A 16327-nucleotide genomic window follows, 5' to 3' on the forward strand; every position below is an offset into this window, starting at 1 on the left:
GCTGTGAGGACATTGCCAATGCAGCATCTCATGTTTGCAGCTTAATATCAAAAAGAAAAAAGCTAATTAGAAACCGTAACTATAGGTCAACTCTAACAGCTATATATGAGCTTGGAAATGGTAGATGTTATGTGTTATATGGAGGAGGTGTAGGATATTAAATGTGTTATCTGGAATAAATGTCTGTTATAAGATTTCATTGTGTTAAAATCTAATTAAATTCAATACTCTGACTTTTTTTTTTTTTTAATAAATAATACTGTTTTGTTAAATGACTTTCCAGATCATAATTACAGGGTATTTTAAACACTGGTTAATCTTGAAGACAAGTATCAGGACAATTGATTACTCTAAACTGTTGTGTCTCTACTTTGGAATTAAAAACTTCTCAAAATTTTTGCTATCTTTCCAACAAGGGACCGGATTCTCCTCCTCTTTGCACCCCGTCACTAGTTTTTATTGTACCTAAGAGGTAAACCACAGAAAACAGAGAAGCCATCAAAACTTTCTCTCAGCTGTACTGATTGAAAGCCTTGTAGTTGATCTGGATACATGGGATCCAGGGTACAGCGGTATATCCCTGGCACAAGCAGGCACACTTTAAAGGGAGCTGGGGAGGAAACGGGGAGTTCCAATGTGCATTTCACATCCTAACCCTGGAAGCCGGGTGAGCCATCTGGAAGTAGTTACAAATTCTGTATTGCTCAGTGTCTCTACTTTATTTGCAATTCCAGGATTTTCTTTTTCTTTCACCTTTCTACTGTCATATCCTATGCAGCCTGAACGGTGCTTTGTACTTGACTGAAATAACATTGTTTGCCAGCTTACAATCAAAGGGAGGGCTGAGGAAAACAGCTGAGCTCTATTAGGCAGGGGCAGCCTGGACTACATTTCTTTGCTGCTGAATAACATGCCACAGGTGCAGGATTAGCCTAGCACACGATGCTGTGTTTTCTTAGCTGAGCTGTGTGCTACCTCCTCACATGACTCTCATCTTCGGAGAATCTGGTGGTGATGCAGTGTGCCTAAGGAAACTGCCTATAAGTAGATGGCTTAGCTTTGCAGCTCACAAAGCACTTCCCTTCCAATTTTTTCCCCCCATCTATTTTTTTAAGAGCTCTTCAAGGAAACATTGAGAAAACAAAATAAATAAAAGGAGGAGCAACCTGATTCTTACTACACTTCTCACCACTCTACTGCCATGGTGCGTGGAGGCACTTAGGGTTCGGAGCTCACCTCACACCCTTCTGGGAGGTCCTACTGCAGCCTTCCTGCAAACACTTTGCAGGTGCTCTTTTGTTAGTACAGGTTTAAGGAGAGAGGTGGTAAACCCCCAGAAAAAATACTGCAGCTAAAACAAAAGATTTCCCATTCTTCTGTTGGCAAGGAAGAAGAGATTTTTAGAAGACCTGATACTCGGTGTTTAGCCTGACAGTTTAAAATGGAATGTGCTTGAGCATGCTTTCATATTAATCTTTGCTTCTGAAGTTAATTTAAAAGTGCTTTTGTAATTTTATTAATGACCAATTTTGATGCCTGGCTTGCATTTTGAATAAGAATTACAGAGCTGGGACTGGGTTTAGCCTTAGCTTTCTGTCTAATTTTAAAGCTATGATGGTAATGTATAGTGCAAGTGTATGTCAATAATGCTTATTGAAAAACTGCATCTGTCCTATGCATCTTAAACATTGATTAATAGGAAAGATAACAAAATAATGAAATAAGTGTATTTTCTTTTATAAAGCTTGTTTCATCACTGTCTGTGTGTGGCCGGGTGCTGAAAAAGACTAGTTTTACATTTGTCCAGAATTGTTCCTTGCTTCAAAATGTAGTCAAACAGGTCTGAAAAACTTTTATTCAAGTAGCTGTGCATGAGAGATATAAGTTATAAGGGCATCTGAAGTGAACTTTTGGTCCTTAGACATATCCATGTGCCTTTGTTTAAAAAACAAGCCAGCCAAACACTGTGTGTCTGAAAGCACAATTGATGTCTTCCAGAGGTGAGCACCTGCTGGCTAATGCTTTGGTAGCAGTGTTCCAAGTGTTCAGGCAGGGAAATGCTTTTAGGCTGCTCAAACGCTTCAGGAAAGCCATAATACTTACATCTGTGGTTGGAGCTGATTATTGTCATTTCATGCGTGCACTTAATTTTGGGTTGCAGTAGAGATGCTTTCCTCCTCCCTATTTGTTTGAATTATTTGTTCTCTGTCAAAGTGAGTAAGTCAATGGCACTTTCCATTGCATCCAGCCATATCTGCAGAAGACAAGTTTTGTACCTTAGCCCTCCTTCCCAAACACAAAGATTTACTTTATTGCTTAAGCTCCCCTTCGTGTGTGTAGCTAAGCCAATAGCAGCAGCAATCAATTCAGTTCACTCTCTGCTCTGTCCGCTGAACAGTATAGGAATTTACCCTGTCATTTGTTCAATTACTTCTAATGTTGCCTGGCCTGGTGACTTTGCAGCGTGGCATTTGCCTCGGGGAGGAAAAAGTCTTGCAGATACTTGAGTGCTTCATTCAGCAGCACTGAGTTGGTCGGTGTGTAGTAACCACCGATTTAGAGGTATTGGTGGCATCCACACATGAGAAATGATCAAAAGGCGCCATTGCTTACCCCAGATACCAAGTAAGCTGTCCTTCTGGCAGATGGATGGGCACTTGTGGGAAATCAGTGCTAAGTGGATGACTTGGAAAGCATTTGTGATGAGCTAATAAATAAAACAAGTTGAAAGAGAATTACAGAGAATTATACTTCAATTTTGGGGACAGTTCTCTTCAGTGTTTTTATAAATGATCTGGATGCAGGATTTGAGTGCAAAGTGAGTTTGCAGATGATACTAAATTTGGTGGAGCTATTGACTTCCTCAGGGGTAGAGAGGCCTTGCAGAGAGACTAATTAAAGGTCTGGGTGTTAGGGAAAAGGTTATTTGCTAAAGGGTGGTTTGACACTGGAACAGGCTCCCCAGTGCACTGGCCAATGACCCTGAGCTGGCAGAGTTCAAGAAGTGTTTGTACAAATCTCCCATACATTGAGTTTGAATTTTGAATGGTCCTGCATGGAGCCAGGTGTTGCACTCAATCCTTTTGGGACCTTTCAAATTCAGGAGATTCTGTAATACTGTAGAAATATTTAGTTTCAAAAGATGTTCAAGACCATCGTCAAGTCCAGTCATCAGCTGGACCTACTGAGTTCTGTCACTAAAACATTTCCATTAAAAATGCCATTAAAAATATTGCATGCTTATGCAATAAGATAGGTATATAACAGCTCTCTCTTATTCTTGTGAATTCTGCATTCTTTAATTTACTAAGGGAAGTCAGAAGGGATAAATGACACAATAAGGTTGAAACAGGAGCTTGGGAACTACAAAGTAGGTTGCTCTTATGCTGATATGAAGGTATGTCATATTTACTGCACAACAGCCAAAGCATGTCTGTCAGAAGGGCACTGTCTTCTGTGAGCATGGCGTGGGCACGTGCTCTTACATTTTAATGTACAGGTACAGTCTTTGATGTTGGAATAGAAGGACTGTCTGATATTTTTACATTCCAGACACTGTATTCATCTTGCCTGCTGGAAATGGTGCTCTTGTGTCTCCTTTCTTTTGAAAAGGGAACACAGTGGTGATGATTTAATAAATGTATCTAAGAAAGCCATGGGGTCAAGGCTGTCTCTTGCTGTTTCTCTTAAATGCTTCTCGTTGTTATAATGTCTCAGTCAATCAGAGTATCATCTGAAATAAAAAATAATGCTAGTCCATTGCAATCTTTGATGCCTTCCTAAAGATCAGATAGCAAAGCATAATTCAGTAGTAATGGCATCAGATTGTATTGCTTCCTTTTTTATTTTTTCTTGCTAGTGTTCAGTAAAGTTTCAAGATTGCTTGCAGTGATTGTGACATTCAGTGTTTACTACTGGAAACTGCAAGCACATGAGAATTTGCAGTGCAAAAACAGAAATAACTGGGTTCGGTATGTGACAGCAATCTTCCTATCTCTCTTTGTATGAAAAGCTGCTAAATGGAGGAGTAACACAAACTGAATGCTGTCTGTAGTTTGACAGCTGGATTACGTGTTTCACATATCTGTATTTGAGCCTTCATTCCCATTTTTCATCAGCTGATGCCCATAAATAGTAAACAGGGTTATGCAGCTGAGGGTTGGTTTTATGAGTTTTGACTACATTAGCTAAACAGTTTTCCAAGATGTTCTTAAGGAAAAAAAATGAAGGAGAACTCTTGTTCATAAAAGGGCAAGAGATGAAAGTAACACCTGTCTTTCATAGAAACTGCTTCAGTGGTTTCAATGAAATAGTTTCGTTGTTCTTCTTTGTAGTAAGGAAAACTGTGATTTTGGTAGAGACGTGAGGGTATCATTTAATGTGCCTTTATAAGCTATTATTCGTTAGTTTAATTTCCATTTAAAATTATCCTGTAAAGTAAACATAGGCATTCAATATAAACCAAATTGATAAAAGAAGGAATATATAGAAATGCCAGCTTAGCAAACTTGGATTTCTGAACCTAGGCTGATGTGCGTTGGGAATAAATATCTCTGATTATTTTGTAGTACCTTTAAAGCTAACACTACTGGGAGAACAGAACAGACCTGCTCTAGCTGCACCTGCATCTACTCTGATTTTTTTTTTTTTCAAGTGATGGTAATGTGTTATGACAAAATCATGTTTTAATGGAAATCATAATTACAAGTGAGTTAGTAATTCCCAGAATGGGCTGTGGATCTCACCTTTGCATTTGTAAAATGTCTGTCTTAGTGTTCTAGTTTTATTACCTGTTATCCTAATATATACCTCAAACAGTAGCGCTTTTGCACAGATGCTTATTCATATTGAGTTTGACAATAACGCACAGTTCAGAAAAGCATAATGATGGATCTAGTTCATGGAACATGTAGTTTGGCTGTGTATAATATGGTTCTTAAAGAGATCAGAATAAAAGGAAAATATTTTGAGGATGATGTAAAATCCTTTTTCATTCATATCCTCAAATGTTAAAAAAGTGATTTAAGTTTTAAAAGCTTCTCCTTCTAAAGGAACATTTACAGATGGAACCAGATGATTAGCAACAGTAGAACTCTGAGGTGTTTGATGGAGTTCTAGAAGATTACAGTAGCTATAGCTTAGATTTCTCTGTGTCAAGGAATCTACTTTGTGTGGACTTTCTTTTGGAAATCTGAAAAAATCTTTTTGTGCTTTTTCCCTCCCCCCTATCTGTTGGTCTAGTATCTTGAGTTATGAGAAGAGAGCCAATGGATTCTCATTTTTTCCAAATGAGAAATGAGACAGATTAACTGTGGATAGCAGAAATGAGAGGAAACCTGGAAAAAGTAACACTCAATCAAACTGTGATGTAATGGTGGACAGCAAATTATATGGGAGTTTTCCATGGGTTATGACACCATAGAAGCTTTTGAATTTCTAAGTTGAAAGTAATACGACATGAATTTAAGTATTAATTTGAAGAGTCTTGTCACAGTGGTTTTGTCACAGCTTATTAGATTCCATGCTGAACTTAACTAATTTAGCTTATAACGTGGAGTATGATCAAGAGGGCTTAAACAGACTTTGTGGCAGAAGGATGCTTTTCTTGTTCAAATCAAATGCAGAAGCATTTTCTGAAAACTAAATCTATTTTCTAAACTAGTACTAGATGCTTTTTTTTTTTTAGAGATAATTTGACAGTTTAAAATTACATCTAACTGTAGTCCACTTATTTGCATCATGAATAAACGCAAAAGCACCCCAAATTTTGAACCGTAGAGGTGAGAAATAGAGACGTGAGAAGGTTCTCCATGCTTTGGTGTACAGCAGCTCCAACATAGCTGTGGAATGAAGCAAATCATACAAGATAAACTCAACAGTGCTACATTTCTGTCAGTATGGCAGCTTTCTGCAATGGATGTATGTCAGGGTAAATATTTCTTCAACCATCATTTGATGCCCTCCTCACTTGGAGTTCACTAGTGTCATACAGTCGTGCACTGGAAAGGAAAACAAAGTTATTTTCATTTTTCTGGTGTTTTATGCCAGATTCTCTTCACTGTGGTTTTGAATCAAACGTGCAGGTCTCGGTATGTGACCTCTCCTTGAATTTTGTGCCAGCCTTGAATATCCAGCAAAGAGAAACTGTCATAATCTTTTTTTCCTTCTTTTTTACTTGATTGTCGCCAATAGAAAATGCTTTACTTTTACCTCTTGACTATTTTACACAGTGGATCAGGCTGACTTAAGAGGTGTAATTTATTTCAGCTTCTTTAACCATGCTGTGTTTTCATTGCTGACTATTTGCCAAAAAATATCCCATGAAAATTCTTTTATCTGATGACTGTAAAGTGCAGTGAGTTAGCAGTTAGTTATTTCCCTTTCTCTTAAAACAATTGTGTCACTAGTGTAACACTGGCTTGGTGGGAAGTCATCAGGCTGTAGTTTATGATGTAGCATGGGAAACTCTAGCATGGTGTTGTACGATAATTTCATATATTAATAAGAGGATTTGATTAAAATCCTGCTAAATGCATAGGGCAATGCAGGCTATAGATAAAGTAAGCTTGTGGCTTAATGAAAATTCTATCAAGTTGACTAACTTTGTTGCCACCTTTTAATCAAAGGTAGATTTAGAAGATTTTCTTAATTCTTATTCAAATGCTTTTGTGTATTTAATGTATATAATTTCCAGCACAGAGAAACAGTTGAAAAGGCTCTTCAGTAACACACAAAGCTTTCTTGGTAGACCTTCTCTGAATCAGCAAACTGAATCCACACTGTCAGTGGATGCTGTAGCCAGCTGTTATTGGCATGGGAAAACATGAATGGATGGTACTGTGATTTTATGAGGCTCTCTATGTAGAGAGAGGAGTAAACACGCTACTTTGATTTTTCTTTCTTTCTTATACTAGTTTGTCCCTTAATATCTCCTTTAATAAGAAGCAAGTCTGACTTTTTCTCTTGGCAAAGAATATAGAAAATCTGCTTTTTCACTGGATGGCTAGTACATAAATCACGTGGTTGTGGCACAGAAGTCAATCTGTCAAGGTAACTATTACTAATTATTCATCCTCAGGGAACAGTGTGGCTTTAGATTTGGACTCCAGTAACAGTACAGAGCTTTTCACCTCCTGCATTACTGGGTTTGTTGAATCGGAGTAGTGCCCAAAAGTCATTACCATCTGATGGCTGTGGGCCGGTGTGAAATGAGTTATTGGGCTGTATCCAGATTCTAGTGGAGGAATTCCTGTCCAAATCACATAACTATGGCTACAGTTGGCAAGGGCTGGAGTGCTTACTGGCAGCCAAAGCAGAGAGCTGTAGGACCGACTACATGTCAGTAGATGCACTCCCTATATGAAACGTATGCTCTTACATGGGTGAATGCAAAGAAGCTAAAAGAGGTGGTTTTCACCTATGTGTAAGGTATCACAATCTTATAGACAGCATTTAAAAAGTAAAATATATCTCATTCTGATTGTTACTTCACTGGGGTTGTGGAACTGGGGAATGCAATCACTTTTCTATCTTTAGAAAGGAGATAGCAAAACAAACTGAAAACCAGAAAGAGTTTGACACATAGGAAGGGAGAATTCAATATTTAAAAGTGAAATTTTAGTGTTCTTAGGTTACCGTGAAGTCTAGGAGTGATGGGAATCAAAATAGAAGAACATTTCTAAGAAGGTTTATTTGTTGGCATGAGGGTTTAAACTAAATACTTTAGTCATTCCCGTAGTCAACCGGGCTTTACAGAAAAAAAAGCAGGCCTGCCTGGCCACACAACCTCCATTTTCATTCATAAGAATGAACTGCAACAGAGTTGAATAGTTATAGTCATACAGATGAAAATCTCTCACAAACAGCGCTCCCAATAGACTAAGAACCCTGATGGACAGCAGCCTGTTCTTGTGGTACATTGTACATCCTGGTGAAATTCAGAGGGCAAGCTGAGAAGATCAACTGAATTTGATGAAAATATACAGATCTTTAGGTGACCTATCGCTTGCATTCACGGCACTTGAATATAGCTCCCAGGGAGCACTTTCAAAGCCCAAAGGATTTCTAATTGCTAGACAGAGCCAGGTCTGCATGATCAGCACGTGCTTGTTACAGCACAGCAGCAAAGGCAAGAATAACAGACTTAGCCATCCAAACTTTATGTTTGACACCTGAAATAAGAAAGAGCTTGTTGCCAAACTGTGGAAAGCTCATGCCATGATGGGGTTCATCCTACACACTTTATGTTTTAAGGGTGGGAATTCTGAAAATCTTTCTACTCTGGAGTCAGGCAGACATAGAATTCAAAAGGCTGAACAGAAATTCAACTTTGACCAGGAGATTACTTAAGCGTAGGGTGAGACATCTGAATTTCAGAGGCAAGAGAACTGCTCTGTTTGTTTGTTTGTTTGTTTGTTTGTTTTAACTATGTGCCAGGAAATTAAGGCTTGTGAGGAACAAGAGAATAGAGTGAGAAGATAGAGTGAGATTTTCTTTAAGAATAGAAGAGTCTCCTATGATCTCCTAATCTTGTATTTGATTGTATGCATTGGGCACTGAACTGCAATGATTTTCCACTGGTTTTGACCCTGGGCATGAGTTGAAAGTAAAATCTTAGATTATCCCCTGTTTCACCCTCCTGGAAAATGTAGCTTTGAATGCGAGACTGCTTTGTCCTGTGTTTTCTAAAAGCACACTATTCTTGACAGGAATATACACTATTGTATTGAATACACACATATTCACAAGCACTGAAAGCTGATATTTATGAGAAGATTGGGTTAGAGGGAAGAACAAGTTGCTTCAGCAGCTCCTAGCCCATCATCAACATCTCCAGCTGTACTGCAACAATCTCATGGAGATTCAGTACTCTGATTTTTTTTAGAAGTAATCACCTCCATGTTTTTCTGTTCATTTTAGGGTGCATTCTTGCATTTTACTTTGTTTACAATATTTTACATGGAAAAGCAAGGAAAATTGTTATAAGTAGTCTTTATACCATTCAGTGACAGAAAGTTCTGTTGAACTTGTGAGAACATCACTTTGTTAGATCTTTTCCGAATTATACACGTGTTCTGCTCTGCCTTCAGAGCTGTAAATCCAACTCTGTGCTACAGAGTTCAGTGGATGAAGATGTGTGCCAAGTACAAAGAGAAACAAAGTGCAAAAGTGCAATCAAGGATCTGACCTATATAATGCAGTGGAAGAAAAGCTGTGTTACGCAGTATGTAAAGCCCAGCATAACTCTGATTTGCAACACTGGCAGCAGCTGAACTTGAACATCAAGGCCTTTAACTAGGGCCTCTGAGGCTCTGTGAGCCTCAAACACCACAGTGACTAGTGACTTCTAAAGAAAACTGTTCTGTAGCAAATAACTGTTCAAAAAACTCAAATTTTGATGGGAAGGAATACTTAAGCCTTCATTCATGTCTTGCAATCCTGCTTAAATATTTTTTTCCTCTTCTTTGATTTCTTGCTAGTTTTCTGGACAAGATGCCCTTGCTAAGCTCCAGCAAGTTGAGCGTGGAGAGCAGAAAAGAAGATGGTGAGGGCACAGCACCTGCCCCTCCACAGAAGAAGCTGTCATGTCAGTGCCACCACCATTGTCCTGAGGACTCAGTCAACAGCACCTGCAGGTTTGTGGAGGTGGTAAAACATGAGCAAACATGTTTGTGATGGTTCTGCAGTCTCAAGTTGGGTGTTAGTTCTCGTTTGAGCAGTAATCAGTAAAGGACTTGTTTAGAAACTAGTTGTTTTTTACCTAGATGTCAGCTACACATCTATGTTTTTTTTCTATAGTATTTACATCTTTCAAATTTTAGATAAATACTTATATTAATTCTTTGTATATATGATCTATTCTGAATGTAGTAGTTTGTTTTTAAAAGGTGCATGTGACTGATGAGAGGAGACAATGGAGATATATTGAAGTGTCTATAAATGCTCATAAAATTATAATCACTCTTCATAAAGCACCATTTATCATAAGAAGCCTACTCTTTGTATGCGTTTTTACAGAAGCGTTTTGTAGGTTGATAAGACATCTTGTTTCATTGTAGAAGACTTTTCTTTTCTTGAGCTGAAATGTTAAATACTTTTTTTTTTAATGCTAACTGTAATCTTAGATTTGGTTTTGTGTGGGCACTGGTTAGAATACTGTAAACTTCTTATTTGGGTTGGATTCTGCTTTCCCCCAGAGGTCCTAACTACCTAAGATGGACATGTCCTGCTGTGTCTTTGGAGGCTCAGCATTGGTACTGCCTGATGCATCAGAGTGGACCAGTGGTACTTGCAGTGGAAGCACACTGCTCTTCCCCCACTCTGACTCTTTCCACAGGGTGCTCCTGCAGCAAGCACATGAACTATTGCTGCTGAATCAGGGTGCTGATCTAACAACCCTCCTGGCTTGAGATGAATGCACAGTTTGTCTTTGCAGACATTTAGGGGTGAACTCTTCATCTGCTTCACATAAATATCAACTTTTTATTCTGCTTACTTAAAAACAAGTAAAATACTGGAGATACTACCTGCTCTGGTCTAGTGGAGTTGTGCAACTGTGGGAGGCATCAAATCAGGACACAGATATGAACCCAACTGGATGAGACAGTTGTGTATGCAGTTATATTTGAAGTGAGACTGTCTAACATTGTGTCAGTACTGGCTAGCTCTTCCAGGCAGCACATTAAGAAGACAGACAAGGAAAAACACAATGTTGTTGAAGACAAATTGCTATTTCTTGGGATTTTTATGAGTGTTGTTCTGTAGCTTGACTTGGCTCAGCTCAGCCTGCAGTTTCACACTGAGGTGTATCACAGTTTTTGATGACAGCCATAAATACTACTTCCCCCTTTCAGCCTTCTTTCTTCAAACCCATATATAGCTTGAAGTCGGACCTAACTACTCTCAAATGGCAGTCCATTTAAAAAAAGCTATAAAAATTCCCTCTGTAATCAGTTCACAGATCCCCTGCAGCATGAATCATCTTTCCTGTTCCTGCCCAGCAAGAGCCACTGCTTTCATACACGCTGCCTTGCATGCATCAACAGGAAAGATGCAGAAGACTTGAATCTATTAATTATGAAGCACAAGGGGACCCATGCTAAGGAACTGACTCATTGAACGGTTTATACTCCAGCTTTGGGTACACTGTTGCATGTTTTATCCAGAGCTACTCCTCTTTCCCATCCTGTGCTGTCACCCGAGCACTATCCAACTTGCCCAATGACCAACAGTATAATTGCTGAAGAGTTTTGAGAAATTTAAAATTAAAAATTTAGATTATTTGAAATTAAATACCCTACCTTCATGGTTTACCAGCAGTAATCCTTTTCAGGATAGTGATCATGGCTGTAACTCCTGTTACCTTGATACGAGAGCTGCAGTGATATCAAAAGACAACAAAGAATACAACACACCTTGTCTTCTCTGCACCTGCTTAACTTTGTCAATCTTTTGCTTCTTAAATTCCTTATACTTAGCTGGAATTAAGGATGAAAAGTGAAAAGGGACCTTACAGTGACAAGGGAGTCCTAAGCCTAACGTTCCAGTATCTGTCTCTCAAAAGCTTTGACCAAGCTCAGTCAGGTGAGCAGGGATTATGTGTTTCCTCATGCTTTGAGAGCATTCTACTAGTCAGCCTGTAACTTTCATGCTTTGTGCTAGTCTGAATGACTATTGGCACAGTTTGAAAGCACTCAGGAATTCTCATTTAACTTCACTCTAAAGGAAACTACACTGTATTGAAATTGAAATATTATTGATTGTGCTTTGTTTGTCTGAAGAATAAATGAACTGTTCCAGATTAAAAGTTATTGCATTAATTATGTTTTTCCCTCACATATAGTCACTAAACACTTTCTACATTTGATAAGAATTGAAGCTCTGTCAGTCTGTCAAGATTTGAGCTGTAGTGGAGCCTGCAGAGTTCTGAGCTACATTGACTCAGAACATGCACTGTTCCCACTGAGGCTTCCACAAGAACAGGGGAGGTTTTTGTGTGCCCAGGAGCAAGGAGGGCTCCCAGCGTTCAATGGAAAAGCAGTTCCAACTGTGGCTAAATTAGAAGCCTTGGAATATAAGAGGCAGTCCCACCACAGTCACTAATAGAAATCTCTTATAAATAGCAGTCTGCTATCCCTGCTCAAGTTTTTGGTCTGCTACCACAAATATTTATCTATCAGGACACACATACTGAGCAGACAACTAGTAGCTTGAATGTTTATATAAAAATGAGGACATCTGGTGGCCATTTAAAGTCTTCTCTGTAATTGTATTTTTTTTTAAATTTGAAATCAGTATTCTTAAGCCACATCTGTGTCAAATCTTTGACCAGCCTTCTGCGTTTCTATACAGAATTACTCTTTCTCTGTATTTTTTCAGCTTAAGTGCAATCATCCTTCAGGAAGCACTCAGTGATACCACAGCTGCAAATGCACATTATTTTCTTTATCAACAACAAATCAGTAGCTCTAGCTTGAAGAGCATTCTTTAAAATGGATCAATCCATGAGCACATTAAGTTTTGAAAGACCCATTAGAGGGACATTTCATCGGGAAAGTGTCAGCAGTGGGGAGTGGTGAAAGGACACTGCTGTACGTGGTGGACCAAGCCAGAAGCAGAGGGTGATAGCGGTGCTAGCTGATGCCTTACCCACAAAAACCCTGTCCCCCTCAGTGTACCTAAACACACCTGGCAAATCTAGGTCTGTTGATAGCTGTAGCAAGCAGCCAGGTAGTCCCAGGCTGGAACAGCAGGAGAGGGAACTAAAGGTAGGCACTCTCTTACCATAGCTTGGAAGGGATGTAGTACTCAAGCCTGAGCTTAAGTAGAGCTCCTGGGCAGAACATGTGTTTGGGTGATGTGAGGGTACCATACCACTCAGGGTAATTAAAGCTCATTAATGCACTTGGGGCCCTTATGATTAAGGTCTTTGTAAAAGGTTCATGGTCCTCTGCTTGTAAAGGGTGTGCTAACCCATGGTGTGTTGGAACTTCATTCTTTTGAACGTCTATGCAGTTCATAAAAGGCTCTCAATAAGGAAGTTCAGAGCTGCTTTGAAACAACCAGGACCTCGTTTTACTGTTTCATTTCAAGTTTTGTATGTGCAAAATGAGCACATGGGCAGTTGTGTCTAGTCAAAATTAGTTGCATATTTTTAAAAGTATTGTTGAGTTTAATTGGCTATAAGCGTAATGGGATTGTAATAGAGGCAGAGGCTGATTAGGTTCCTAGTTGTATTCTCTTTACATTCATAAATAAACGCTGGCAGTTTTAGGGATCAGGTTGATAGAATTTAATTTCTTATGGTTTCTGCCCAACTGTGTCTTGAGGTAGCTTTGGTTATCTAATGCAATAAAATTAAGTTGCTTTCTCAGCATTTCCAGAGGTGATAATTCACCTGACTGATTTTATTCTCATTTTCATGTTCTCTAGATAATGGGATTGAATTTTCTTTGTAATTTGGTATGTAGAGACTTTAACAGTGGGCCAAAGCACTGAGTTCAAGCACCCTTTCTTTTAGTCAGTTTTAAGTTTTAGTGTAAAATTAAACACTTCCTAATGAAGGAGCTATGATGAGATGTTGCATGTTAGCTTATTTTTATTTTTTAATGTAAGCCTTCATACAGGGCTGCACGGGAAGCAAATAAGTCTGTTTTGATGGATAAAATGAAAAGTGAACAAACCCTTGCAAGCTCCACTCTTTCCTTCTTTTCCCTTTCAGCCATATGTCCCATACATGGCTCAACAGGTGACTTCTCCCTGAGTGCTCAAACCAAAGTCCAGATCCCCATCCCACCCTTTTGAACCATGCTGCAGAAACTGCTTGCTCTTAGTTTTGCTCAGAGGCTACCGGTATCGGTTTTTAATGTATGCCTTGTGCTAAACAGTAATGCAGGTCCAATCTCCCTGTACAGAGACCTGCTGCATTACTTTCAGATGGCTTTTTCTAGCATGTGGGAATACTTTAGTGTTATTGTGTTAGAGTACCCAAGATTTCCCTTGCATATTGAATTTACTTAAACCAAGAGAACGTTTCCAAATAGCAAGTATTCATGTTGAAGCTGCCCTTCCATTAAAAAGGAAAGTATATCATACATATTCAACTGTACTGTAATCTTAACGCCAGGTAAAATAAATTGTTTGGCCAGTGTTTAATTTTTTTTTATACAAAAGAAACAAAAGGAAAAAATAAATGGGAAAGGGAATAGAGAAAAGTATATAGCTTTATGTTGACAGTTTCCTTCTTCATATTTCTCACATTTACTGAAATGGATTTTGCACATAAGCAAAAGGTACTGGAGAGACCTGGTGAATGTGCAGAGAGGTACCCGTGCTTGGTGCTACTGTCATACCCAAGGTTACGCTACTAGGTCTGTAAACCTCCCAAATCTCATATACTTAGCATGTAGCCTGGATAGGCATTATGTCTTGAATTCTGCATTGTGACCCAGGTATCAGGGGAAACTGTGATCTGATTTGTGATAAAAGCAGTGTGCGACACATCTGATAGGCTGAGTCATGTCTAGGAAGATCATATAGAGATAATATTGATGGAGAGACCTATATGGGAAATAGGATATATGAGAAGATATTCTGCTAAGGTATGTTGGGTATCTTCCCCTCCACGCTCTGTCTGTAGCATAGTAGAGTTGTCACTGAACACCCTGATGACCTTACATTCTACATCGTCATTTTGGTTTCAGTGTGATGCCAAAGGGTATGAAACACAGCAGAACATGGTAGGACCAGGATCACCATCTCAAAGACTAGTGGGGCCAGAAACTTTGTCCTTCTGTAGGCCATCTTCTATGTTTGGTCATGTCTGTATGTCTCTGCTTGCCCTTCAAGTAGCTGTGAAATGTGAAGGTGCATCTGGCTCAACAACTGTGCAATGCTCTCCTTCCTGTGTGGTTTCATGTTACTTCCCTGATGCACAGCCACTAAGTGTATTATTTCTTCTGGAAAATTAGCCTGTACTGAGCATGTTTACAGGGGGCTCTTGTTTTACGGATGATATCCAAAGGCATCGTTTTGCTGAATTTGGCCTTCATCATCTTCCTTAAGTGAATAATATCACAAAATAGGTGAAATAAATGCAGATTAAGAGTCAGCCAGCCATTTTTTGAATTAGATCATTTTATCCAATCTTTATAGAAGTATATGGAGTTCCTAATTTCTGGAGATCGTATATTCTAACAGTTTTTAATCACTTTTTAAAAACAACACAGAAGTTTGCCATGTTCCCTAGGATGAAAATGAAAAGACGGTGTAGTTCTTTCTGATATCAAAACCAGGAGTATAATGGGGAGGAGGGGAAAAAATTATAACATCCATATGGACTCAATTGCAAACAGAATTAAACGTAAGGACTCTTTTCACCAAGTTATTTAACCCATCTGTTTGTCATAGGCACCAAATCACATGAAGCAACGATGCTGCTTTTCCAAGTTATATATTGCCATGCCTGGCTGTATCACACATATAGAAAGCAGGACAGGAAATCTTCAGCAGTCAAGTTTTGGTAGCTAAGGTATTGCATCTTCTGTGAGAAATGGCTGTCGGCCAGTAAGGACATCTGTGTGAGCAGCTGCAGAACTGTTGGCCTCTGTTCCTCTCTTCTGACATTTAGTAAAGCTCTTGGTTAAGATCACCTCTTCCACTCAGGTAATCTGTAATTGTAGCAGCACCTTCTACATCAGCGCCTGCCAGTGTTTCTGCTACAAACTCCCTCTGTTTCCCTGGCATTTGTCTTGGCTGTGAAAGTTCACTCTTGGCAAATGTGTGACATACCAAATCTGTGCTTATTAGCAATCACATCCAACTTGCGTTCAATTGCTCTCCTGCATCATACCTTAATAAGCTGATGCTTTAGTGAAGGAGGTCAGTGGATGTGTATGGGGTTGTACTCATCAGCATGAATTCCTTCTTTACACAGCAGTCTCAGATTCTCAGAGTCAAATTTTGCAGAATTCTATTTGCACATATTAAAAAACAAATTGGTTGGAAGTGGAGAACGTGTTTTTAGTATTGCTTTGTATATGCCATCAGTGTGCATATGTTTCTATTTGTGCAGTCACCAAACTAAACATAAAATTAGAGATGATACACAGCTGAATTGTTGCTAACTTGTTAGAATAAGGGAAGTTTGAGGCAGGTAAGTCAATAAACCAGCAGGAGTATGCCATGCCCTTTCTTTGCAATGCACAGTTCATCTGACAGCCCGTGAACCAGGAGAAGAGCTCAGGGCAGGAGGGCGGGTATGAAAGACTGTTCTTTTCAGAAGAGTCACCTCTACCTCTTCCCCAAATCTACAATAAAACAAAGAATC

General features: G+C 39.1%; 1 protein-coding gene across 7 annotated transcripts in view; it reads left to right on the top strand.

The window, feature by feature from the left end:
* BMPR1B (bone morphogenetic protein receptor type 1B) overlaps positions 1-16327 on the top strand; it is a 238763-nt gene that overhangs the window by 197536 nt on the left and 24900 nt on the right. For all 7 annotated transcript variants that reach the window (NM_205132.2, NM_001397879.1, XM_040698737.2 and 4 more), the window contains one exon: positions 9480-9635. In NM_205132.2, the coding sequence (NP_990463.2) occupies positions 9493-9635 (143 nt within the window). In that variant the 5' untranslated portion in view covers positions 9480-9492. The remainder of the gene's footprint in view (positions 1-9479; positions 9636-16327) is intronic.

The sequence above is a fragment of the Gallus gallus genome, chromosome 4 (assembly GCF_016699485.2).
Source record: "Gallus gallus isolate bGalGal1 chromosome 4, bGalGal1.mat.broiler.GRCg7b, whole genome shotgun sequence".
In the NCBI taxonomy this organism is placed as follows: Eukaryota; Metazoa; Chordata; class Aves; order Galliformes; family Phasianidae; genus Gallus; species Gallus gallus.